We start from the raw sequence: 27,977 nt of genomic DNA on the forward strand, positions 1-27,977 counted from the left end.
CGTTCTTTGTGTGTCACATGCTCAGTGCGGATCACATGACCGTGACGAACTCCATGGCAGGGTGGATGAGTGCACCCATTTAACTGAATTCCCATAGACACCAGTGATCAATCCTTTCATTTGAAAATTATTTTCAAAATACTTACAACTCTCACAGGTGTCCAAGCTAGACAGCAAAATGATGTTCGACATGTCCTCTTTCATTTTGTAGTGGGTTGACCAATGAATTTTTGAGAAATGCTCACCCAAACCGAAGCAGAGACCACCTATGGGTGCAGTGTCCCAATTCAAGGAAAATTCTCCGCCAGGCAGAGGCGCACAAAAAGTACCCCCTCAGAGATTGTTTCGAAAAGAGGGGTCTGCTTGGGCCAAGAAATGGTGGAATTGTGTCAGTATGGCCCAGGATCATCTCTGTAGATTCAGGGGCACCCATCTGGGGGCAAAGCAGACAAAAATGGGATTGAAAATTAGTCAGAAGAGCCCCCGGAAGGTGAGGGATGTCATTTGAAAAATGGCCGCTGGCAGGGCCTGGCAACATTCACTTTTGGGGGGGGTGAGTTTGTTTTGGGCGGATAATTAAAAAATTCATTGGTTAACCTACTAAAAATTGAAAATCAAATGAAATCGGAAGGACCAAACAACACATTGATTTTTGTTTGAGAGGCCTCAGGGACTTCAGTTGCCTGCCATGGGGCTCCAAACTTGGTTGATTTTACACTATTTTCAATGGAGCTTGAATTAGTTCAGTGCACGCCTATAAAATGAAGCAAATTTTACGGCAAGAGACTAGTAGCCATTTTGAAAATGCATCCCTCTGCAAAACGGCTAAATAGTGACACTTTCGGACCCGATTGAATTCAAATTGCTCCGAATTGGAAGCCCTGAGTCCGGGCCAGAGGGTCAGTGCCGTATTTCTTCCATTCCCCAATTCCATGGCTCTCAGGACTCTCTATGAAATATTTTGAGACTATAACTTCTATTAATAAGCTTTTTTGGTGGACATATTTCTGGCCTACTTACGTGGGTGCACTCCGATGAGCTCGCCCACTTTAAATGTGACAGTGCCTGCAAAAAAGAAAAAAATCCGATTTTTCCGTTTCCGTTCTCCCTGCTTTCATGCTGTTTGTGTAGGTAATATAACCCTGACCTATGGAGTTCCACGTGTCAAGGTCTAAACATCCCGAGTCTGAACGTGGCGCCTTGGTACTAGTGCCTCGTGTCCGCAATCTATCTCTGCTGAGTATGCCTCCCGATTTTTTTTGGGGGGGGGGGTTCGTAATTTTGACGTCCATTCTTATCCATTTCCATCACTACTTCAATTCGTACTTTTTTTGCTCAAAATACTATTAGACACGAGGAACTAAGTTGTGGAAGTCTTACACTGAAGTAAAAATCAACAAGTTTTTGTACTTTTCATTTGTTGTATTAATTATTACATTACGACGTTTGCATAAAATCAGTACATGTACTTTGCTTTGATCTTACTGGTGTTAAAAAATTGTGAGCACGAGTACCACGAGCATATTCCAACCTGTAGAATATAAGAATCCCTTGTTTACTAGCTGCGGAAGCGTGCTATCGTGTAACTTGCTCAGTGGACCGTGGCCCCGGCTAGCCCCAAGGGGAGTGAACCCATTGTCAACAACGTCACCGTGACGGTGCCACGCCGTCACGGTCAGCTTGGCTACGGCGGGGACTTGGAGCGCCGGGGTATTTTTAGAACAAGGGAACTGATAGAAATTGACCAATGATCTGAAAAAGGTTTCGAAACTTTCTGATTGGCGGTTTGAGTCGTTTGTGGCGAAGCAAAGGTATCACCAAAGTGAGTGTAAATGGCGCGAGAAATCCTTCTCAACACTCGGGAAATGAAAATGGAAGGGACACTCAAGAAATCGTAACAAGTAAGAATAATTAAACACGAAGATGACTTTCGGGATATTTATTAATTCATCAGAAGAACCGCCAGCGAAGTTAATTTTTACAAATTCTGTTGTCCGAAAATAAGGCCTATGTGCATTTCCAATCCAGGTAGGGACACATATCAATGACTATAGTCTTTCGCACTGTCGAAACCTTGAGCGCTGACTTAACAAAGACTTTACTTAGTCGACTCAAGGTTTTAATAATCGATTACCCACAGTGTCAATGTCCGGCCTTCATACCGCACGCACTTGGTATGGAAGTGCACTGATACGGAAGCCGGATAGTGCCATTCAGGGATAACACATGCGAACTTCTTTTCTGAACAGCCTCACTTATCCAACCGCTGTGTTTTGACGTAACAAGCATTCGTGAAAAGGCACGTCGTTTGTATCGCCAAACAGTGGAAACCAGGGCCTGGGTTGTAGACTTTTTGACGTTGCACGGCGGGACACATTGGGGGGGGGGACAAATCTACCTTTGTGCAGGGTTACAAATTACCTTAATTACCAAACTTACGGACACGTTTTACCAGCGTGCAACCCGGTTAGAGTTGGGGGGGACATATTTACCGGGGGCAGTTTTACCATTTACACCCCCACTTATTATCTGAGGGCCGCCAGTTAAGTGGCGACTGTCATATGATGGTTTCAAAAAATGTACATGGGCACGCGTGGTTCAAAAAAAGCGCGCATCCCTCGGCACTATCCGGCTTCCGTACACTGATAACTGACGCACAGAGCTCTGCGTTTTTTGTTGGTGTGAGGGCGGCATCATTCCACATCAACGATGACGCCCCTTGATTTAAAGGGACTCCGAAAATGACGCTATTTTTTACACCATTTCGCCCACAGATTCTGTGACCTAATTAGCAAAGCTAGTCACTTCCCATTCGCTATTCTTGCTAGTATGCATGACCAAACTAACGTTATCCGCCCCGAGCAGAAGAGCCCCCTCATCGGTTGAAGAGAACCATTCTGGTCGGGAGTCGGTTCATATTTCTGTTGGTAGCGATGTGACTGTAACGCTTGCGTTTCATAGTCGTTCGTGAACCAGCGATGTGCAGTTACTACCGAAGGATCCTCCGCTGGAAAAAAAGTGCCCTTTCTTGGTCCAGCTCGGAGCCCTACCTAGTAGCAATCGAAGATATGATTGCATGACTGCGGAATTGTGTGCAAGTTATCCGAACGTTGCATGCACCATGGATGCGCATACACGCGTTCCGAAGTGCCAATGCAGCAGGGCTTGGTTCAAATAAAATTATTTTGTAAAGAGGTAATTTGGAAGTGCTAGGTAAATTTTCCACAACTTTCTATTTAACATAGACACACCTTTTATATGTATTTAGATCAAATTAATCAGTTATCTAAAAAACTTAAAGCAGAATCTATGGGAGAGGCGTTCTAAGACAAATAGTACTGCTTTCACTCGTCCACTTAAAAGACTTTATGATCATAATTTTTCCCAAACCACTCCAAAAATGAAGGAAATTAACTGCCCGTTAGAAAGCCATTTTGAAAATGCATCCCTCTGCAAAACGGCTAGTAATGCTACTTTCGGACCCGATTGCATCCAAAAGGTTCAGATTTGGAAGAATAATTCCATAGACCCGGAGGAGAAAAATCAACAATTGTTTTTCCAGTCAGGTGACTGGGCTTTATTTACGTTTTGTAAAAACAACAACAACAACAAAATAAACAAAAACAGTAACTGTTCAGAACAATTTTATCGAGCGGCAGATGGACTGCTCCATTCTACGAGGCTGACGTCATCTCATAATGTCAAGTTACGAAATAATTGCCACGTTTCTCTATACATGAACGTGCTCTTTTTTGTGTACGTGTGGGCTTGCATGACACAGTTGCGACCAATCAAACACGACTGACCGCCGCGGCATCGCAACAAATCAATCACGGTTCTATTTCACGGTGAACCGAGTTCCATACACCGCATTGCACGGTTCACCGTTGGCGGCGCTATAACGCGGTTCTGCAGGCAAAATGGCTGACGAAGAACGTGAAACAGCGTTTGTGCCGACGGAGGACATGGACGAAGAGATTTCAGAACTCGGCCCAAGTGATGCTGACTCCGTTAATACAAAGAAACAGATTAAATATGCTGTCGCGCGGTTGGAGGAGTTTGCGAAGCACACGGGGACGTCTGTCGAAGCACTTACTGATTCTGAACTGGATAGTTTCTTGTCGCAATTTTACGTCGCGCTGAGAAGGGAAAATGGCGAATTGTACACAAAGAAATCCATGCACGGAATTCGTTATGGACTTCATCGCCATTTCCAGTCGGTGAGAGGAATCGACATAAATGATGTGAAGGTTTTTGTTAACAGTTCCAGAGCGTATAGGGCCATGATGGTGAAACTCAAAATGGAAGGAAAGGGTTCGGTCAAGCATAAAGATCCGATCACCAAGCAGGACATGGCCAGGGTCATTTCATCACTGGACGTAAACACACCGCAGGGTCTTCAGGATAAAGTGTTCGTAGACATCATGGTATATTTTGGAAACAGAGGAAGGGAAAATCTTCGAGAAATGAAGATCACTGACTTCGTGCTTCAGAACGATGGAGACCACAAATATGTCATCCATCGTGACATGCTCGCAAGAGCAAAACGAGAAGATGAAGCGTACAGTGGCGTCATGCGTGAAATTCCTGGATCAAGTAAATGTCCAGTTTCTACATTTCTCGCCTTCAAGGAAGTCTTAAACCCTGAGGTTGACTGCATATGGCAACGGCCCAAACTCGAGGCCCCAACAAAGGGACCATGGTACACCAACGCTCCCCTGGGGATCAACACGCTTGCTACCAAGATGAAAACCATCGGTGAAAGAGCTGGTTGCAGTGTAAAATACACCAATCATAGTCTGAGGGCTACAACTGTGACAGTGCTGGATGCGGCCGGATTCGTCAAGCAGGATGTTCCACCCGTCAGGGGAAACAGACCCAGGCAGACGGAGAGACAAAGGAATGCTCGTCTTGTGGCCAGAACGCCAGACAGTGATCTCGTCCCTGCGGAGGAAGAGCGGTGCTCGGACCATGTGCAAGAGACAGGCAGAACCCAAGACGAGAAGGTTCCAAAAAATGGCATGGAAGTGGATAATCCTCTCAGCAAATCTCCAAAGCACCCGGCGCTCTGTGAATCCAACTGCAGTGTTAACAGTGCTGCATCATCGCATGGGCATCAACAGGACTTTTCCCCAGGGTGGGTATATAGGTCGAGGGGGACCCAAGAGAAGCACATTGACAAACCATCAGCATCGGAGGGGCCAGTTCTGTGGCATAATTTTGTTTATTTGTATATCTTCTCCTGTAAAGTCTTTGAAAATGTATATTGGGGTGTGTGGAGGGGTATCTCCTCCCCCCAACCAGGGGCATAACCACAGGGGGCCTTGGGGGCATGTTTCCCACCACAGATTCTAGGTGCCCCCCTTAAAAAACGGATGAATGGATATTGGCTAACAAAAGCTTCCCCCCAATAAACCACACCATTGGGAGGTGGTTCCTCCCCCGTAAGGTGCTGGTCCCTCCACTAGTGAAATATTGTCAGCAAAACTAGAACGCTGATGAAAATACTAGCACATGTATTCAAGTCGTCAATCAAATGACAAGGATTTATACAGGCATTGAATGGAACAAATACTGAATGGTTCACATTCGTGAATGTTCATTGTCATTCGAAAGGAATCATTTCATTCAGAATGTTTCATGTCACCGCATGAAATCATTCTCACTCATGGACTCGAACATTCATTTGTTGTGACTACCGGTGTCCTGTGCAGACTAGCTGATTTATGGAAACTTGATTTCTCACCTTCGAATATGTGTAGTAAATCTCAAGCTCTTAAGGAAAATGAATTGCATGATCCAAATTCAATGTCGTATGCATTTAGGTGTGTGTTAACATGGTGCAGCACATGTAATCAAATATGATGGACAGCTTATCAACTTTATTTTGCCCGCACAGCCCTATGAGTTTAAAGTTACATTTTATACTTTGTACTTCATACAGACTTCCTGGAAATTCCACAAATCTGCGAAATTGCCCAGGGTTTCACGGCTGGAAGGATGTTTGCTACTTGGAACCTCTCGTCAAAGAAATTACTGGCTTGTCATTGGGTACCTTCAACCTTCTCCTCCCGTATCTCCCTAAGGCTTCTCTAGTGCAGTGGGGTTTGTCTGCAGAGAACAATCTTCTGGTGTTCCTCATGAGACTTAAAATGGCCACCCCCTTCAAGCATCTTGCTGCTCAGTTTGGCGTGTCCCCGGCCACCGCTGAACAGGTATTCATTCTCATCCTGGTTACCCTGACCGATTTGACGTCCGGCCTGATCCGATGGCCTCCAAAGTCGGTTGTCCGGAGCACCATGCCGGCCTTCATCCGACGGAGCTTTCCACACTGCAGACTCATCACGGACTGCCTGGAAATCGAGACGGAGGCCCTGTCGCAGCTGTTTGACCAACTGCTGATGATCTGCAAGTTGGACAGTACCTTCAAGGTGAAGGCACTCATAGGGCTGACCCCTAGTGGCTACGTCTGCTTTGTGTCAAAGCTCTTTGGCGGCAGCATCTCCCAAGACAAACTCTCCCAAGAGAGCTCCTTACAGTACTTTCTGAACTCCGGTGATGAGATACTCTCCTTGACGCCCGACAGGTATCTCCCCAGCCTCCGAGGGATCAAGGTTCACACCGCGCCCGTCTCTCCCCAGTTCCCCGAGGTGAGCCTCATCTACCGAGAGGATGCCGCCTCCCTGAACTGCCACTTTGACAAGCTGCAGCAGCGACTGCGAACATTTGGGATCCTGAGGTCCAAGGTGTCGCTCGATCTACTTCCACACCTTGATTCTGTGCTGCACATCTGCGCTGCCCTTTCCAATCTTGAAACAATATCTGGAGACGTATGAATGAAAACCTTTCATGTCATCACATGAAATACATGTGCACAAAGGACAATGTTACAGAGCCTTGCATGGACAAGCAATTTTAGCTGTTGATGGTGACATTAACAACACAGATCTTTTGGTCTCATTTTGTTGATTGTCAACAGGCCATTAGCAGTACCAACAACAAATTCAACTAAAGATGCCAGTAAATCTTGCCCATTGCTTGCCCGGAAAATGTTAAACTCTGCCCAAAAGTATGGATCAGCACACTGGATGGGAACTCTTTTTTCCCAATCGACCTTGCAAAATTTGGCCGATTTGGTCATGAAGTTCTCTCTCTTTTCTTCTGTCGAAGTCCATTTGTGATTGGAATTTTTACGCAATGAGAGTAATAAAGACTTCAACTATTTAAAGTTCACAGTTAAAATATTGCTTGTTTTGAAATCGGTCTGTGTGTGTGTGACTTATGGTGATAGTATGGCCTATAACTATGGATCATCCAGTCGGCATCAAAGTTTAAAGGTTGCTGGCAGATACCATTTAATCAGCACCCTGTTCAATGCTTAAGTAAATCCTTCGGCACCTGAAACCCCCCCCCCTCTAAAAATTCCCCACCTGTAAAATAATTTCCAGTATCACCTACGCGTTTGGACATGTCACTCAGTATCCACTTAACTGCTAAGTGGAAGTTCTATATCTGCGGTGAGGGCTATGGCTGTTATTAGAATAAATTACATTCAAAATTACATGTGCATGTACCTGTAGATGCAAATCGTATAGACTGGACAAGAAGGGTCGTCAGGGAGCGTGAGTGGATGTATTAATATACAAAGAACATTAAAACTACCTAAATATACGGTATAAATGCACTCTTCAGTTGTTCACATCCAATTAGTCCTGGGAACGAGGTTGAGATTTGCCTTTTTTACAGGGACCAACACCACCACAAAGGTGAACATTTTAGCTTAACAAATCAACTAGATCTTAATTAAAAATACAAACCCATTGTATCATCCACCAGATTGACAAAACAGCGGATTGACTGCAGACTAGTGTGAGAATTTTCCTCTGGTCTCTCTGCTTTTTTTAGCCCGTGAAATTTTAACCAGGAGCACAACCCACGGATTTGTTGACACCGGTATTATTGTACATGTGCAGTGTACATGTATTTTTGAAACGCAGTTTACAAGAGCGCGTTGATTCCGATTGAGTCTAGCGCCCTCTGTCATATGGAAAGTAGGCGTGAAGGAGGTGTGTCGATTTACAGATCATCGATTGGTTGACGTAACCGAGTCAGACCTCCCGCAACAGCGATATCGGTATGCGATTTGATTGGCTGCGTTTCTGACGTAGGGAATAAATTAGCACGGCACGTGACGTGCCCAAGTTCGGTCAGCTTTTTAGCATACGAGCAGCATCGTCGTCATCTTATTGTTGGTTCAGCGAGCGACAAGGCGGAGTTAGTTCGTGCATGGTTCGTGAGGCCGTGAAGGAATATTCAGTCAACAGTGGTCAGTTTTAAATTTTGCAGAGTTCACTTCAAAATCTAAACGTTGGCTTTTCGGCAGTTTAAAGAGTCAGAACTTGATCAGGATGCGTCGACAGCGATCTCTCATGGCCTTGGACGAGGCAACGCGGTGTAAGCTCGTCGTCGTTGGGGATTCTTTGAGCGGGAAAACAGCCATGCTGCACACATTTTTGGGTCGCCAGTTTACAGACGTAAGTAGATGCCCATGCTCCGTATTTCCACTTCCAGAAAGGCCAGAGAGTTGACAGAGCGACGCGAGAAGTTTGAATTCCCAGATGAAATGTTCGTTGCCATTTTTAAAGATCATTAAACAGAAGCCTCACAAGTTCTATCTTTCCTCCATGGTTCTACAAATAAAAATGTCCCTCCAGCTGATGATGAAATGAATGAAATGAAAATTAACGTTGGGACCGAAATGTTCAAACCTGGAGACACTTGATGGTCGTCGTAAGCATCTGGGTGATTGAAAGTAGCAACCTTGCTCTCGATCTCGTGTCCAAAACTGAGTGAGAGAAGATAAACGGACACAGTACCAATGGCGCTCCAACGTGACGTTCTGTCTCATGAAAAAAAAAACAAAGCCAAACTTTCCGCTTAACTGTTACAGTTGAAGGTTGCTCTGAAGAATTCCTTCCTTCAGGATTATTTGCGTGTTTGGAGGAAACAGCGATGGCATTGGGCACACCGCCCAGGAAATGAGTAAAGTGTCTGTACATGTACAAGCAAGTGGTGAGACAATGCATATGGCTGTGAAAAAAAATGTGGCCGTAAAAAGTGTCTGGTGTACGCCAACACGATGACCAGACATTATTTTACATAGTGCGGTTTTTAATGGGTGATTAATTTTAGTGCATTTTTTTTATCTATGCGTTTCAACGAGTGAACCGAGTTCTTCCACGACCAATTCCTGTTTTGTAGTTTATCCTCGCGTAAAGAATTTTAAAACCCCTCAAAACCACTTGCTTTCAAAATAAACCACGACACCAGACATGCTACACGTACACATGTGGTCATGTCATTCCCTCAAAAAAGCCTATAATCTATTTCCAATTTAATTCAATTCCAAACCGTTTTCTTTCCGATGATGAAATGTTAACCTGCAGACCTTGCTGAAATCTGCACCAAACATTGTGTATGTAAAAATGGTACGTTTTATCCAACGCAGGTGCACACCCCCACCACTTTTGAGAACTACTCGTCGACAATGGAAATTAACAAATACCGAATGGAGCTCACGATATGGGACACCTCAGGTAGGTCCCCTTTTTCGTGATTGTGAGGTGAAAATTGTGTGTGGGGGGGAGGGGGAGTGCTTGGAGGTATTTTGAGACTGGGGCATGTCGTTCATCAAACCCTGTCAACCGTATTGGCATTGTAATCCACGTTCGGCAGGTGCAGAATGTTTGGCTATTTCCAATCTTTTTTTATGCTTAAGACTGCCGGTGTGAAAATACTTCAGTGAGGCACTTTGAAAAGAGCATGTTTGAAAAAAAAAACCCTGGAATGTTTTTAAGGGGGGCTTTTACGAAATACTCAACCATATTTTATTTGATATGTCAGATACTGAGATAGTGTCAGCACAGGGTTTCTTCAGAGCAAAGTCGCCGATCAGATGAGACATACACAATTTCTTTGTTCCGTGTTTGAACGACTTAAAACAAGCTGTATCACGTTTATGTTAATTAGTAATGTTCGCATAATACAGGCGTGTATGAAAGTCAATATAAAATAAGGGAAATTACAAAAAAATGAACATTGTGAATTAGCTTCATATGCAGCCTGTGCGTGCGTACCGGTGCGCAGTTTCAGTTAATCGCAGACATTTTACAACAGGGTTGCTATGGTGACACCATGGAAATGTGCCGATTTCCAAAAGTAACGTTAGCCTATATATTGCTATAGGAGGAGGTGATTTGCGGCAGCCGACCCAAGTGTGTATGTTATAATTAATCAGCGGAAATGGAGATGTAACAGTTCGTAATGCGGCGACTCAGACTAGGGAACATTCACCTCTCTGATATTATCAACTTCAAGCTATGCCAAAGGGCAAAAATGTCGACTTATTAAAAAGATTCAGCCCTTGTTTTCGCCCATGGATATGGATCAGCGTAAACAGCCGCTGGTGCAGATGGTATTGTGTGTCCTGTTTTTTCTGGCATAGTTTGTCCAGCTGGGAATGTGAAAAGCGCAAGTGTTTAACTCCTAGCGAGGCGACTTTATCTATAACATAATACCAGAAGGGAGACTGACAGCAAAGGAATTCAACATGTACTTAAACTACCAAATTCCACTGCCCAAGGAAATGACAGCTAAGGTGAAATCAAGTTTCTTTGCTGGAAAAATGAAACGGTAACTGGAAATGAAGAACTCTTACTGCAGCCCGTTCTTTAGGATCTCCTCACTCGGAAACTTGTAAGATTTAAGACAATGACGTAAACAGTCGACCTTTCGCCTGAGTTTGCTTAATTAACTGCCTTGGCCTCCGTCGAGGCGCTAAGTCGGCTCAAATCTCACAAGCGGTTGACTTGTTATGACCAGATCTTTTAATTTCCTGCTCAATGTCGAGGAGGATTGCAGGTTAATGTACATGAATAACCTGAACAAAACCTTCATATTTTGTTAATGGAGCAAAAGTTGCTGCGATGCATCTTACTTTTCTTTGTGGTTTACGGGGGGGGCAAGAGGTCAGCGCTGTGAGAGGAATTTCGCTTGAAATGTCAGTCAGACATTGCAACCCCGTGTGTTGTATTTAGTAAACAGCCGAGCCTAGCCTGGGGTTAAAAAAAGCAGGTCCCGAGGAGTGTTGTGACAATAACCAAAAAATATGGCGGGGATGGTATTTCGGAATTTAGAAGTGTCAGCGCCGTCTTGATCAGTGACACACTCGCCACATAGCCGCGCCAAGACCAGGCAAAATTTCCACACGATGTATTACGCCGAAGTTGCTTGGAGTCCGTGCTTCGTGCCGTAACATTGCGCGTTGAATGATATTAAGCACGAAGTCGCGTGCATGACTTGTGCACATAAGTCGGGCGCTGGCAAGTGGTGATTGATTTATGCAAAGTTCAAGTCGACTCCATTTCAAAACAAATATACCATGTGTCCTTTCTCTATGAATATACTAAGGAGCCACCTGCGCGGAGCTGCACGCAGGGTACGCATTCCTGATCTCCATCAAGAAGAGTAGAACAATTTCTTTGTTTGGCTTGCCAGCTCATGGCAGTCGACATTGCGAATATTGAACAAAAATAAGTGTTCCCATAAATGTCGTGTTATCGTCCTGGGGACCTTTTAAAGTATTAAGTTGTAAAATTTGTGTACTGCATTTTTCTGCATTGATGCGGTTTGATATTTCTCGAGGATGGTACTCGCTTGACAACCAATTGAAAATTAAGGGAAAGTGATTTTAAAAAATCTGAACGAAAACGAAAGCGGTTTCGGCTGATATGCCGACACAGCTACAAATCCACTGGTTCCCTACAAACAGCAAGTTCCCAAATCCGTCTGGATTACCGTGCAAGTCGAAGATTTGTACATGAAATTGCGAATTATTTCATTAGGTGACTCATTTTTGTGAAGATTGACGCGGGTGTTCAGATGGGTTTTTAGCGGACGAGCTTGGACCCGTACGTGTGAATGATGATGTCATAAAATTCCATGGAGATGTCATGGCGGTGAACTCGCCTCTGAGTCACCCAGCTAGGCATTCGGTTGTCTCGCTGCAGGGGAACTCCCTGGCTTTGCCTGTTGTTTTGAAAGCGATGTTCCCCCGGGGGAAGCCAGTATTCTCTGGGATCTGTCGCAAGACTTTCGACAAGTGTAAAAATAGCTGCAGGAAAACAAAAAACAGATAAATATAGATCCTCCCGTGGGAAAAACATCAGTTACTGCGAAAAATGTGGCCTTCGAAATATCCCAGATTTAGAATGCTGTTTTGGGGGGAATTTGTGTCCTGAAAAAACTTATTTGTTTATCACAGTTTGTTTTTCACAGTGGCTTACTTTTTTGTATTTTTTTAATTCCAGACATGCTATATCTGTTCCCTCGTCAGTCGTGTTTTTATCCATTCATCAACAAACCAAAGACTGCATCTATGATGTCACAGAAAATTAAGCAAAGTCACAAGTGATGGGTTGGCTGGCTAATCCAGTTCTCATGGCAACACCGTTGCAGATATGGCACTTTCAATTGACTCTCCAATCAGATTGATGAGTAACCGTGTAAAGCGCACTCCTAAACGAACGACACGTCCAATAATTGTGACATCTTGGTTTTGCCGCCGAAACCCTTGTCGCGTGTTCATTATTCATGGCGCCGTGATTCATCATTTCATGCACGATGAATCACGTCGGGTACTCCCTACAACACTCGCAGCATGCATCAAAAGGCTTATAATGAGAAGCTTTCTTTCGCAAGGTTTTGCTAAACATCATGAGTAAGCGCGAAGACAATACACAACAGTCCGTTTTTATGACCTTGAGAAGAGAGCCAAAGAACCACTCCAACAAGATGTTTTGAGAGCATGTTCGAATATTCCGGTAATTTTGGGACAGCATGTATTTTTTTTTTCGTTGGGTAGGCATTAATCTGCCGCGAAATCTCGTAGAACTCCAGTGCCGCGAAGGTGTTGGCCAGAGGACCAACATTCTCACCAAAATGGGTCAGATTTCAGTATTTCTATATAGAAAAGCCCAGTGTGACAATTACGTCGGACTATTGGTCTCCACTCTTCCCTACCGTGCTGGGCTGTTGCAACATACGGCTGGAAAATTCCCATGTTGCATTTCCTCAATGTTTACAAGGAATTGTCGTGTACGCGTATACGTGACGATCTTATGTAACCCCGCAAAGTGCCGGCACACACCTCACCATGCGTCAACCGATACATTTTCGAAAAAAAAAAAAACAATGTTACTGCAGAATCGTGGATGATTCGACAAATTCAACTTGTGACCAAGTTGTCGAAACACGACTTCAGCGTTTTATAAAATCCTGACTGCGCGACGTTAAACCTATAGAGAACGCAACCGGACACTTGTTTCATATTCAACTCTAGATCTGACCTCGGTTCAATCTTATCTGCTCTGGTAACAATTTTGCGCATATTTTAATGAGAAAGGCAAAGGTCGGCCAGGGCGGCGGCTGTACACAGAAGAAGCGGGCGAGTGAAATTGTTGACACTGCGCTTGAGCTGCGAGCGATGATTAATTTAGTGGAGAGCCGCCGAATTCTGGCAAGGAGTTCTACAGAAAGGCATGGACTAAACTTGGAGAATACTTCACACTATAGAAATGAAGAAACCTAGCGAGAGTACAAACAAATATGTATCAAGTCCCGCCACTGGTGGCAACTCGGTTTCATTTTCAGCCAAGAACAAGTAGCCGATCGATAGTGAAAAATATACATGTTTATATGCGCATGACTTGATAAACCGTGAGATAAATTCCATATGGCGTAATTCAACAACCAGTTTTTGTATATAGGCCTACGCAGTCACACTCTCTTGCAACTCGTCTCGACTAATGGAGACCGTAATGATTTCCGACGCGTGCTGCGCACAAAGAGAATTTTATATTCACAGGAAAGTACGGGAACATTCCTGCCGTGGATTTTCGAAGTATATCCAGCCTCGAATTTTAAAATAATATGGTTCCGCATCTGTTTCAAATTGGGGACTAAAATTGACTGAAAAGAAGGAAGAAGGATAAGCCTCACGCGCGGACGATTATGAGGTATTGGAGCTCGCGTGCTGGGTTCGAGTCGACGAGGAATGCGCGGAATGCCGTGGTGGGCAGGTGATAATGTAACTGACTCAGACACGCGTCGCGTCGTGTCCACGGGGCGTGGACCTGTGACCGGACCTGGGATTCAAAACAAAAACAAAGTGGTCATGAGACTTTCCCTGGGTCATTAAATTTTACTGGCCATATTGAGTAGATTCTCCCTGGGGCGTAGCACCAATTGGGGATGGCGGCAACAGAAATTTAAATTAAAACTGGTACATGAATCTCAATTGAACAACAATTCCACCGTAATATGTTTCAAAGACACGCAAAAGTAACGTTAACCTGTATATAAGAAACGAGCAAAACATGGTACAGTGCACTAAAATTGATGCCGAAGGGAAGAATGAAAATGGCTTTGCGTGGTATTGTGGGTAAGATTTGCTGACTGACCATTTCAAAAACATTCGTTATTAGTGTAATGAATATACAGTTACATGCAGTTATAGCCCCAGGGAGTTACATACCGGGTCAAGGGTGGGGTAGTGTTACCAAGAAGGCGTGAAGTGGAAGAGGGCTTTCACATTATCAGTATAATTACAGTTAAATAGTAACCACGCCGTCGACCACCTGTTCAGCCGGAATCCGCTTTCGCCTTCACAGATTCCATGCTTTCTTCTGTCTCGGCTGAATTCACCCGAAAAACACACTTTGCTTTTGCAGACAAACCATGCGTGAAACTAATCTCATTTCGGAAAGCGGGTTTTTTTTTTCGCCTTTCGGTCCATTTGCCCTGCCACACAGCCTGTTTTATTCAAATTGATTTGGGGTTTTATTTGACCAGGGGTTTTCAATACAACCCTGGGGTGTCTGTTGTGTTAGGGCCACGCGTTGCGGACCGGACCCGTCGTAATTTTATCCCCCGGACATTTGGTTCAGTGCGTAAAAGCTTATGAACGCCAATCCCTTCGCCCTCGTTCGGCGATTTGAAGTCCTACAAGTACAACAGAATTTATTTTAAAAAAAAAGACAGGAGCGCACAAAGTCTATTTTGGGGGAACTTAAAAGCTGGAGGGTCAGACAATGGAGGGTCCACGTGGGAAACGGCGCCCGTGCCGGAATACACTGGACGGGGCCGAAGTGACAATGGCAGGGCGCGGGGGATAGCATATCGGTGTTGACACATTCGGTCCGAGGGGTCGGCGAGGCCACGCTGGTGGGTTATGTCCACCGCAGACTATTTGTCGTGCGCTCAGACCGCCAATCAAATTCCTGAGATCCGTATCGCCTCTGCAGCCATGGTTACTTACAGGCTGTTTTTTTTTTTTTGTTCGGCAATAGTTTTTAGAAAAAGGTGAATGATAAAAACTGTGCACAGTAACTGCACACAATATGGGAAATCAAAATGCCACTTAACGTTTGACCCAAATTCTTTAAAATACTCAACCGGTATCTCAAAAACGTGAAGACTACACTTGACCATCAGACTTTTTATTGACCACACACAAACCGATTCATTTTAATCAAAGTCCATAAATGCAAGTGATTTTTTTTATGTATGACTTATTCAGTTATTGAATCCCAAATTCGAGCTTCGGTGAGAACCACCCACCCGATCCCTTCCAATTCAGACAGATTTTTGTTTGTTCCAAAAGGGATCGTTTTTGTCCACTTTGTTGGAGCACGGACACGGTTCTAGCGCGATCCCTTGTGGGACTGGGAATTTTTGGTGTCATTTCTCAGTTTCGTTTGGGTCAGTCTCACGGTCCTACCCTAGGCATACCCTGTACTTTCCCGGCCGTGACCCGATCGCGCAACAATGGGAGACCAGCGAGGATTGCTCATTTTTTTTGCAGGTGCGTTTATGTACCAGTATTTTTACACGGTTTCGTCGGCTGCATTACAACCGCCTCTGGTGATCCCAGCGGTTGGAAGATTGGTCGACAGAAACGGCCGATGGTGAAGATGAAGTGGCATCAATACACTTAATATTTGCCCGGATTAGTCAAGAGTTGAAATGAAGGGAATAATCCGCGGGGGTGGTTCCCATTACAAATTAATTTCCTCGTCACTTACTTCAAGGTGAGTAGGTGACTGTTACGTGCCTACAGAGTACTTTGAAAGTATACGCAACTTCGATGTTATGGATTCATGTGCCAACAATCAGAAATATTGCTGGTAACATAAATTATACGGCCGTTCCTACACCGAGTTTTAAAGCCCCTGTGTAAATCATGTTCACAGACAAAAGAAAAACATATAGCATGACAAGGCATTTTTTTTTCAACCTCAGGTCACGAGAACCAATGACTGAGGTGAACACGTGTAAAATTAACAAGAAAATACGGAGGCGTGTTACGCCACCTTCTCCGCCGAGTCAGAAGTTGAATGATTTGCCGTTCACAAAATATTGCAACGCTGGGCCACGAAGGCCGACGTGAACATCAATCAAGGTCGGTATCACGACCAGTTCAGTTTGTGACGTCACTGTCACTGCCGATCTGAGGAGTTGCAGTCGCGAAGTTAGTGGGTTTTAGAGTGCTTTGTGATATTTTTATTAAAGGACACTTCCATGTCAAAATCCAGCGGTCGACGAAAGTGGTTTGTGGCATAGGCCATACGTGGAATTGACTGCGAGGATAAAAAATACCAGCAAGAATATACGGAGTGATGTTGACAAAACGAAATGTCTCAAAAACTGTGCGTGGTGTCGGAAAGTATGCATTAGCACTTCTAAAAATAATAGAGTTAGGCAGTATTTCGCAAGCAGCATAATGAGGCTCAAGTCCTTGTAACTAAAATGCATTTAAATGATATTTTGCATGAACTTTGAACAGCTCCTTACGGGTGCGTGTCAAACCACATTCAAATTGCAGGGTTCAGAACTGTTATAGGGACATTTTCGTTCTTTCTGCGGTGGAGTGTTTTTTTTTCTCCACGAATTCCTATTCTGAGAGGTGTTTATCTTTTTCCCACTGGGGCGCGAGGGCTGTTTGTTATTGCTATGGGGATGTATTTCTGATTTCCCTGGATAATCTTCTCCGGAATTTTATGCGCAAACAGGGCAGTGAACTGGTCGCGCGTACTCAACACATGACTGACGAATTTGTTCTGAATACTGTAACCACTCCCTCCCTTCTGAGGCGAAGTGGAACGGAATTTCTCATGTCAGGTCTGGAAGAACATGAGAAATACGAGGTGGAAAATACACGAAAAAAAAAACCAACCCAAATGATTTATTCTTGGTGGATAACAAAATCCCGTAGAACATAAAAAACCCTGCCAAGAGGTTCAAATTCTGAGGTCGGAAGTCTCCCGGATTCTTTCGTTTCCCGTCGTTTTCCCTTCCCATAGTCTTGTCATTTCAAGGTTGTGCCTACAGCAATGGAATTTGGCTAGTCCGCAGCAACCTTCTCATGCAACCAGGGTTGACTGTAATTAGAAAGTGATTCAGATCGTTCGTTTTGGCAACAAATATAAACAGAGGAAAGGGGAAAAAAACGAAACGACGAGAGATAGCCTCTAATGAGCTAGGTTCATTTGGAAAGGTTTTCCGTTTTGGAAATGAAGTCAATCGAATCGACAGGAGCGAAGTTGTATGTATTTGTTTGTAGCACTTATATGAATACACGTGTGTATACAACGTGGAAGAGTTTTAGACTACAAAGAGCACTGACAGACTATTGTTACAAACAAAAGGACCGTGAAATGACCTGTGCAAATTCTTTCACGACAAACATACTGTAGACAGCCGTATAATTGCATTACACAGACTGTGTTTTGGTACGTCTGTCAAAGGCGGTTTTGTGTTATGACTATTGCAACCGCAAGTGCATTGTTATGTTAATCTGGTGCCAGTTTTCAAGTGCCAAATTAGGTTGGTTACGAGCTATAATTGATCTCCTAGGGCCCAGACCTTGGTGGTGGTCAAGGGAAGCTCTCGAAACCTTGCAAACTGGAGTTGTACAAATGTACGCCCAACGACGTTGGCGTTAGGCTCAGAAAGTCGTTGGGCTCGGAAAGCTGTAAGGTCTTCAGCGAATGAGGAATGTTTATGCCAATAGTGTGCGCATGATTAGTCTGCGCATGCGCGGGTCTTGCCAGAACAGTATGTGCGAGATTGAAAAGGTGACCCTTTGACTTCAGGAAATCAACACATGCGCAAGTGTACCCTGGCAGAGATGAGGGGATATGAGTCCAGACTTTTTGAAAGTTGTGGTGATAGACATCAACGCGGAAGTTACAAGCGGCGTGCAGCTGCAGCTGCGCAAGCGCTCCGTGGCGCAGTTGCTCGTCCTAAGCCTGTCGGCATTGCGGGTCGGATTCCCCGTCCACGAAGTCAAACCGAGTCAAAACGAGATTTATCTTGTGGGCGATGAGCTGAAGAGCGATCGTCGGAGGGGGGGGGGGCTATCTCCGGCAGGTTAGACCCGCGTCCGGCTGGCGAGATCCCGAGGCGGCCGTCCCGCCCACCACGGCCCGTCTCCTTCCGGACGGTTGTCTGTCGTGTTAAACCACTGTCGTACAGTGGGCGCCGCTGAGGAGTTTTCCGCCATTTTGCACCCTTGAAATTGTCTGCATCAATTTCCCATCTTTAGCATACAGTCACATAACCGGCCATTAAAAAGGGTTTGACCAGTCACAGTTCGACTTTCAAAGCCGAGAAACCATCTCCAGATAGCTAGTGAAGGACTCGATTTATTGTGCTGGTATACCATACGTCCTATGGCACAACCCGTTAAATAAATCATGACTATAGATTTTCTCTGAATAAATATAACATGTCCCAACATCGCTTATCAATGAGACAAAATAAATGCTCAACAGTGCAAGTTACGCCCTGAAACTGCAGTTTCCACTGAAGGGCGCATGATAGGTCATTCTCAAGTAAGGGTGATATTTTCCACTTCGAAATGTCTAACCTAGTTTCTCGCTTTGAAAAGAAGAGAGTGACCATTAACACTACAGTTTCTTTAACCTCACAAGACCCAGACCGTCTCGGCGACGCTGTTGCTCTCGACGACAGCCATAACGTCTGATTTATAGACAACCTTTACCCCAACTATGCAAGTGCGACAGGTGAAAGTAACAGCAGTGCGGTAGTAAAATACACAAAATATACATTCCATCTCAGCCGTCGGTGTTGAGTTACCGTACCATCCAAAAGAGCGATAGACCTGACGCGTAGAGTTTGTTCTTTTTCTCAAAAAAAAAATCGCGATTACCCTCTGGCATGTTTATTACTACTAGATATTACTGGTTTTGCACATTTTCGTGGAACACTTTTATACATGTTTTTCCTTCCTTCCACAGGGAAACCAGAGTACGACAGTGTGCGACCTCTGTCGTATAACGAGATCACAATCGCCCTAATATGCTTTGACATCAGCCGGCCCTTCACACTGCACAACGTCGTACGAAAGGTTGGTAGATAACACCGTAACGCACTATACACCGAATGATGGGTTCAACCCATCGAGTTGTTGGATAAAATAATGTGGTTCAAACTACGGTAGATACATGTACATGCCGACACGTATAGGCCTACTACGTCGCAGACGAAAGAAGCTCGAAATCGAATACCAAATATCACGTTGAAATTCCAATTTTGAAAAAAAACACATGACTTGTACTGGCGAAATAGCATTCACACACTTGTTTTACCATGCTATAAAAGCGAATAGCTGATATTCCATCGTCCGTAAACAACCAGTACCGCATATGATTAAGTCCACATTACAGCGTTGACATTTTGCAGATGGCCGGTGCAGACGTCTGTAAGATATTAATATTGGGAAATGACATGCCTGCAATTCAAAGCATTCAAGTATAATGTGGTCCTTTTTAAATTGGGTTTCCTTGACGAGCAGTTGACGAGCTCTTGATGAAATACATCATCAGAGGGGGTTACTTAGCTGTGGAAGTAAATTTACTGTAAAGTGTCAAAAAGCTAAACTATAACCGATCTAAAGACTACAGTCAGTTGCAATGGTAACATTTTTAGTGGGGGGGGGGAATTTTTACCTCGTGCATTTTCCGTGTGGGCGTTTTCGAAAGTGCTACTGCACCGAACATTCCTCCTGGATTTGCGCATGTCCCAATTGGGGGTCACGCTCCGCGCAGTTATTAATAAATTCGTTATTAGAGGTTTCCATGCATAAATCACTCCAGAAGTTCGGATCAGTCATTTAAAGGAGAGACACTTCGCATATTTTTTTTTATGTTGGTGTCGAAATATTTACATTTTCACAGGAGGCGTGGTAATTGGAATTAATGCAAATCTTCCTGCTGTTGTTATCAAGACAGGGGCACATTTCAAAGACAACGAAATTACCCCTCGGGGAAGTGTTCAGTTTATACCGGGTTTTGCCTCCAAACCGACAAATATGTTCACACTGCACTCTCAAGTGAAGTCACATGTGAGTGGTTAAGACGTCGGCACTGATAGCGAGTTCGAATCCCACCCGAGGAAGCAATTCTGTGAATACATACGGCTGTATAAGGACAAAACCTAGTATTGAATCTCAGATAGCTGCTAATGGCCAGAAATTTGCTGAGCCAAGGAGATATCTGCTCAGCGAATTAAAGTAGGTTATCAGCCAAATGCCATGCAGTGCATATCTGTTGTGACTGGTTCCCAGCTGTCTTTGGCTGAGGACATCAATTTGATGAGCGACGTTTTCTAAGTAGCAGCTCAATAATGGCACTGGGCCGAGGTCTCTGAGAGACGGGGGAAAGAGCGTAATTCAAAATGATAACGATCAAAATACATGCGCTTGATTGTCTGGTATCGATTCTAGTGTCTGTTTTCCGAGAGTTACAGAATGTATCGATTCTTTCGTGTACATGCAGTGGCATCCGGAGGTTAGGAAGCACTGTCCAACTAGTCCGATTATTCTCGTGGGTTGCAAGATGGATCTCAGAAACAACATCCAGGTCATGGCGGAACTCTCCAAAGACAGAGGAATACCGGTGTCTCATGACAGGGTAAATATCATTACAACTAACCCCTTAAAGTTTAGAGGTCCCAAATTAATTGACCTACAAATAACCTTAGACTACAGTTTGAAAGTACAGACTACAAACTTTCGACCCAAATGTTGGTGGCAACTGGAAATAGAAACCATTTACAGCCTTCAAGTTGTTTATGTACTAACCAGGGAGTGTACGGGACACATTTCATTTCATTTTTTTTTCATTTATTATTGTGCAGGTCAAATTTACAATGGATAAAACAGAATAAGTAGAGAGAGAAAAATTACATACAGTATAGACATAAAGAAGACAAAGTTAAAATGTAACATCAAACCTTCTAAAAAGACTTAGACCCAAACACCAAAACAGTTGCATGCCCCTACGGGATTACTAAAAAGTGAAGTAAATCGCTATCAAGTAGTTCTCCCATAGGATGACTAAAAACCCTAAATTGCAAAGTCACAAATATTTTAGTAGACTCACTTTAGAACACATAATCACAAGGGCGAGGAGAGTAACCCTACAAAGTGTTACAAACTCCTTGAGTTTATGTGATTTTGGTGTTGCAACGGCCAAATGAATGACCCTTTGGGATTTCTTAAGACGGATGTATGTCCAGAAATTAACACCAAGTTTTGACAAAAAGCTTCATCAGTGAACAGATTTTTCGTGTAAAGTATTTCACGAATATTATTGATATAAATATGAAAAACTACTTGCAAATATTGCTGAGATTTTCGGAATCCCAACATTTTGTGGCACTAAAGAATTCCTATATACTTCCGCGGGTCTTGGTAATGCATTTCTTGAATCCGAGCCAAAATAACGGTTATTTTTGGCCCACCGGAATATACACAGTCACTCAAGTCATCAGTCGTCGCCAATTAAAAGTACAATGGATATAACGGCAAATTCCGATAATCTCGCAAGCCCGAGTTCCCATTTCCTGCTTGGCAACGCAGCCAAAAACCGACAGAGCCAATTTTCACCAGAGTCAGCCGAATCCGCGAGAACACGTGTGAAAGCCATCACTGATAACTTCTTTAGCTGATACGAGCAGCCTTTGGAAAATTAACTCACAGATGCCAGCCCCAAAAGAAAATGAGATTCTCACGCGAGTTGCATTGTGACGCGTACCAGCATGGACATAGCATGACCCATAATCCGGCCAGATTGTGCACCAGCGCGTCACTATGAAACCATGTGGTAATGATCGATCCAGGTACTTCTAGGAATTACACCGTATTGTAAGGTAATTAAAGAGGATGGCGTAAACAAAGGGGCAGTTTAAAGCACTGATATCGATAGTTTTTTTTCCAACGTGAAAACAAAATACACCCGGAACCCAGACTTTGGCAGCATTTATTTGCAAGCTGGAAAGGTTCCAATCTAGCCCTTCTTACTATGTTCCCATTTCTATTTTGACCTGAGTCACGTGTTGTTACAAAAAATGAGCGAAGAAATTGACTGGAGCGGGATGTGAACCTGCGACCTCCGGAATACCGTACCGGTGCTCTACCAACAGAGCAATCACATGTAGTTAAAGTCGAATCGTGGAAATTGTGTAGTTGTTTTCACTAAATATAGGCTTATTCTCAATATCAACTGATATCTCTCAGAATTTATGGTACCCACATCTCTCTAGTGCATTTTATGAGATTGATTTTCCCTCAGCGTGCATTGAAACCCACATTTCCTAACGTAGGTCTATGTCGAAGGATCCCATTGTTTTATTTCCAGCGTGCCAAATTCACTTTAATTGACACGCACACTCATAGTCGAGTCTTGGTTCAAGTCCAAGACCGCTATTTCAACTTCACTTCAAACACTGAGCTCTCCGATTCAGGCGATATTGATCGACCCTGACCTTTCTTTGTGCGGTTAAGACTGGAGGAAAATTGAGTTAGCGATGTTTGCGCCCTGAATTGGGATTAACCCTAAAAGAGTCGGGGCGGAACCCCTGGATTTTTTTCCCGAACAACTTCACAAATGTATTTTTTTGCGCCGGGCCTTCAGAGAGTTTTTTCTGGTGATATTTACGGGCGGGCATACTATCCGCATCGAGCTGAAGTGCACCCCCAATCGGCAAAAGAAAAACAGATGGTTACAAGCGAATTTTTGCACGCGTTCTGCCTGTACGCCAAGACCGTACATGCTGGAATAAATTAGATATGCGTACTCAGCCGCGTGCTCCGCGTCACACGCGCATATACCTGCGCGTCTTATGGCACGCCTATACGATGAGTACCAACAAACAAACAAACAAACCACGCCCTCTTTTGTTCCGCTCGGAGCGGTCGTGTAGCGCCCATTTTCCCGGAGACATGTTTTCCATGGGCGTGCTCGATGCACGGGAGCAGAGCCTGTGTCCGTGAACTTCAAATGACCGTAACACTAAATCCGCCCCTCCCCGGCTGTGAGATGGTTCGAAATAACTCAGCTTTTTTCGGTTTAAAGTTGCACAATACACTGTACAGACTTTAGTCTATTGATTTGTGCGCGGGTTTTCCAGACCGTATTGCCATTGTTTAGAACAAAAGTAATATTCATGACCTCTTGTTATCGAGGGAACACACTCATGACCGGAACAGGAAGTTTCCAGGCAAGCTTGGAAGCAGCTTAATCCAAGCGAACAACACTGTAGTGCAACCGTCACGTACACGGTATATACACCAGCTCTGAATCTTAAATCCTTCGGACGGTTCAGTAAATTGTAATAAAAAGGTGAAACTAGGAAGATGAACAAACTGAAGCTACAAAGACGAGAAAAAGTGGTTAAGAGGAGCCTTTTGATTAAAATTTTTACAAAGATTGTCACTTCATATTCACTAGACACCCATAAAAAAATCCGTCCACTAGACACCCATCGTTAAAGTTGGCTGCCAAGAAGAGATTGGTTTTTATCGAATTGTTGTGGGGAACTGGGAAGCGTGGGTTAGTCTTGTGAAATTTAGAAAAACCATGACAAGGGGTTGGTAACGATTGCCGCTAGGGGGCAGCAGACAATCAGAGCGGTCTTTATAATGTGGAGAACGCATCTGTGAAATTCAGCAGACCATTATTATTCAACTGGATTACATTTCCCGAGCGAAGATTGCGGCATCTGTTTCCCTACATTTCTTTGTTGAGCGAGTACTGCTCAAAGTGATTTGCTCCCAGTAAGTTAGCACAAGGTGCGACTAATTGAAATAAATATGTGTTCATCTTTGGAATGCCAATTTGCAGGGAGCTAAGATCGGTTCACAGATCGGAGCGGCGGCGTACGTGGAGTGCTCGGCCCGCACCAACCCGTCCAGCGTCCACGAGCTCTTCGAGGTCGCGTCCCTTGCCGCCATGGGTAAGCTCAAACTCCACAAGTCCTACATCGACCTGCCGTCGGCGTGCAGGACCGGCACACTCCCAGGCCTGAGCACCACCTCCCTCCGCCGTCTCAGCATCCGCAAGAAGAGCGAGTCCAAGGTGCAGGCCCCCGTCAGGGTGAAGGCGGTGGTGGTCGAGAGAGAATCGCGAGGATGCATCGTCATGTGAATCAAGAGTACTGACTTTTAATTTTGGACTGACCTCTCGGTGTTCAATCCTGTGACTGTTGTCCAGCATTGTTCTTATAAACTTCGAAGCTGTGACCCACGATGCTTTTGAGCAAAGCTCTCATTTCTTATCAGGTAATTTGACATTCTTAACACTGCTTTGACCTACGGATGGTAGTTATAATGAAGCACTTTAGCATGATCACGACAATTCCGGAGAGGAATCAGCATGGTGTATATTATCACGTCCACCGACTGCACATTTAGCCAGTTTATGTAGATAAGGAGAAAAAGTGTGGTCAAGAGCCTTACCTATGGACACAACTACGGGGCACTTCGGTGGGATTCCAATCAACAAACTCATGGGCGTGACACACACGTGCTCTCGAACCGTATAAGATATACCACTCCACCAACTACACATGTACTTTAAATAGAGCATGTACATGTATATAGAGAACATTCGGAGAACACAACTTGGTTAATTGTAAAGGGATTTCTCAAGAACATAGATTAAAAAAAAGGTAAGTGGACGATCCAGAATGGTGCTCTTTTGTTAATCTTGTGGGAGCGATAAATGTCGTCCCGAATATGTTTTATGTACAGATAAATTAATATCGATGTGTCCATCAACGCGTTTGCAGCAGAAAACTTTTGTATAAAAGTGCAATATACATAGCTTCGTTCTTGCTTTATAAGTGAATGTTTGTCCCTGGACTTTTTTTTTTCAATACGGGCAATTCACATTGTGCGCCTCCAAGAGTTTACAGCGCATTGACCAATCAAAGGGCTCAAAATCTGTCGATCCGATGCGCGTTTGCAAACTTGACCTTGGAGGCGCACTATTCTGAATCGCCAAGTATACAAGTTTTGCTTACGAGAGAATTCAATTTGCATTATAATGATTTGAACGAGATACTGTGAGATTAAGTGATTGGATTTTTCAATTTTCCTGGAAATGAGAGAACATGCGTTAGAACAGATGAAAGAGGAATCACGATTCAGGAACTGTGAGATCTGAATGAGAATGATTGGTGTTAAAGTACGAAAATACCTTTGTGTGTGTAAATAACGACGCATTTTCCGACTCGTTTTATATTTGCGGAAAGCTTGCTACACAGTTTAATAAGTCACAAATAATTTTATAATATTAATGAATGATATTTTAAAGAAAAACACAAAGCAAACCTCGATTGTATTAGATGCTACCAACACATAGCGTTACGAAACGTGTTTCCTCAATTGAGTTGATATATACGAGAATTACTGTCTGAATGTTCAGATTATCATTTTTGTATGTGAGACAGCGTGGACAAAAAAGTCGGCTAGCGGGTAAACTTGGGAAAAGAAGTATGGATGAATATCACTGTATTTATATTATGTCTTGTTTCTCACCAAAAAGTATTTAAATAAAATTCAAAGTGTCCCGGTGTAAGACAAAATTGTGATTCCTTTGATCAGCATAGGAACTGTGGATGTGATTTGAAATAACTGGGCTCTGTGTTTTTATAATTAATATAATTATGCAACTCGTTCGATTTCTTTTATATCAGTGAATGTGTATAGTGTATATAAGTGAGATACTATGGATTCAAATGACTTAATGAATTCAAAATAAAGTTGGCACAAAATGCTGGGATACTGTTACATTCTCTCCACCAAGTTCATCTCTTGGTTGTGTTGGGAGAAATGATGATGACAAATTATCCTTCCATTACCGCTTAACTGCTAAGCTACTCACTGATACACAATAGACCGATTGCACCGGCTAAGTCACTTGATTTACAATGGGTATCAAACATGGCGTCCTTCCATAGCAAAGTGTGTTATAACGTAGTGTTGTTTACCAAAAATGAAGCTCAGAACATCAGTAGTCTGAGCACTTTACCGATTGTCGGCTTTCTTTTTGGTAAATGACACTTATGACACACTTTGCTATGGGAGGGCGCTATGGGAGGGCGCTCTATAGGTCACGTGACTCAGCGAGCGCAATCGGTCTATTTGTTCGAGTAACTATTACCCTCCTAGATAGACCTACCGCTGGAGGTAGGATGGGCCCACCTTTTGGATACGTTCAATCTGTGGCTGCATACTAAACTTATTTCACAATGAAGTACTTTCAGGGGAAATTATAAACTGCGTCATCATTCGGTTTTCATAAAATGACCGATGATCTCACTGCGAGGGCAAAATGTGTCTACGTGTTTTTCCAGGCTGCAAGCATTTCACAGTCATGAGACAAAGCAAATACGGGAAATGGCGCAAGGAAATGGCGCCGCTATCATGACGATGATCACATGTGAACTACACCAGGGTTACTGTTATCCTGCGGTCGGGAAGGTGGAAAGTGCACTTGGTGACAGTGGAGGGTTCACGAGTCAAATTAAAGGGACGGAAAGAACTTATCTGCTGGGAGCGTGCACGTGAACTCAGTTCACGTGTATCGAAGAGCTGTGGAGCCGGCTAGCCGCGATACTCTCAAACCAGATACGCTAGGGAAAGAGTCCCATATACAGACTAGACGCCAGTAATTATTCCCTACAGTGACTTAATAGGCATCAGAAAGCAAAAACATATGTCCAGAAAAGTTCAGTTTGGGGGAAAATACCGAGTCGTTTATTTAGAAAACACTAGGAATTTTTTCAGACCAGTCTCAAAGGGTTTATGCACGGGGTGTCAAGGCGTCCGCATGTGGAACTCTTTCCAAGATGGTTCCTTTCCGTCTCTAGACTGGCATCCCCTGAGTCTATACCGTAGGGCCTACTTCCACTGCTCCCAATTTGGTAATATAAAAAGAATGAGTATCATTAAAGCACTAACCGTTTTATAATTGGACCACAGGTCCAGCGTGCTCATATTGAAGCCTTTTACAAGTGTGACACAACGTTGGCCCTCAGTGCGACAGGGAAGTGCGGGGAGTCCGGGTAAGATGGTTGTTTTCCCCCACACCGCTTTCTCCTTGTACGCCTGCCAGCTAGAACGCAAAGGCTTCCTCTTGTGTCCTTTTTTTTTCAGTTCTGTGTCGTCTCTCCTGGGCGACTTTCCTTGGCTTTACGGCCGTTAGGGGTAAGGCAATTCTGAGTACTTCGACGACCAGTTTCGACGGGTCCAAGTAGGCCTCGCAGTCCGGTCTTTCTCCAAGTTACTGAACCCAGAGGTTGCCAGCGTTAGAATGCCATTTAGCTGTTCACTGTCCATGTACTTGTACACTGTAAAACGCTGCACAGGGAAGAGAGCATGCGTATTGTACGTCCAGAACAATGGTCCGTACGTACTGCTCTTGATAGAAAGCCAAGTAGCTTTAATCTCACACTCACAGAAAGCCAAGCTGGCGTGTTTGAAAAGGGCGTATACATTTTTTAAAGTTTCAAGTAAGCTCATATTAAGTTTCATCCTTGTTATGTTTCCC

At 43.9% G+C, this 27,977-nt stretch overlaps 2 protein-coding genes across 2 annotated transcripts; both read left to right on the forward strand.

Annotated features, from left to right (window-relative positions):
• Nucleotides 1–3,920: 3,920 nt before the first annotated feature.
• On the forward strand, nucleotides 3,921–7,242 carry LOC110973579 (uncharacterized). Its single transcript, XM_022224488.2, has 2 exons — nucleotides 3,921–5,137; nucleotides 5,945–7,242. The coding sequence occupies exons 1-2, from the start codon at nucleotides 3,921–3,923 to the stop codon at nucleotides 6,834–6,836; spliced, it is 2,109 nt and encodes a 702-aa protein (XP_022080180.2). The 3' UTR covers nucleotides 6,837–7,242.
• Nucleotides 7,243–8,253: 1,011 nt separating this feature from the next.
• On the forward strand, nucleotides 8,254–26,215 carry LOC110973505 (ras-like GTP-binding protein rhoA). Its single transcript, XM_022224378.2, has 5 exons — nucleotides 8,254–8,534; nucleotides 9,509–9,596; nucleotides 19,380–19,489; nucleotides 20,919–21,053; nucleotides 24,267–26,215. The coding sequence occupies exons 1-5, from the start codon at nucleotides 8,409–8,411 to the stop codon at nucleotides 24,567–24,569; spliced, it is 762 nt and encodes a 253-aa protein (XP_022080070.1). The 5' UTR covers nucleotides 8,254–8,408; the 3' UTR covers nucleotides 24,570–26,215.
• Nucleotides 26,216–27,977: the final 1,762 nt, after the last annotated feature.

Source organism: Acanthaster planci, linkage group LG17 (assembly GCF_054643075.1).
Source record: "Acanthaster planci isolate LZ-2023a linkage group LG17, COTS_SCS, whole genome shotgun sequence".
NCBI classification, from domain to species: domain Eukaryota; kingdom Metazoa; phylum Echinodermata; class Asteroidea; order Valvatida; family Acanthasteridae; genus Acanthaster; species Acanthaster planci.

Bases quoted from the DNA above. Each gene is read 5' to 3' on its own strand.
- LOC110973579 (XM_022224488.2), top strand. From the start codon at position 3,921: ATGGCTGACGAAGAACGTGAAACAGCGTTTGTGCCGACGGAGGACATG. The intron at 5,138-5,944 runs GTGGGTATATAG...TACTTCATACAG, and splicing joins CAACAGGACTTTTCCCCAGG to ACTTCCTGGAAATTCCACAA.
- LOC110973505 (XM_022224378.2), top strand. From the start codon at position 8,409: ATGCGTCGACAGCGATCTCTCATGGCCTTGGACGAGGCAACGCGGTGT. The intron at 19,490-20,918 runs GTTGGTAGATAA...GTGTACATGCAG, and splicing joins TGCACAACGTCGTACGAAAG to TGGCATCCGGAGGTTAGGAA. The intron at 21,054-24,266 runs GTAAATATCATT...GCCAATTTGCAG, and splicing joins TACCGGTGTCTCATGACAGG to GGAGCTAAGATCGGTTCACA.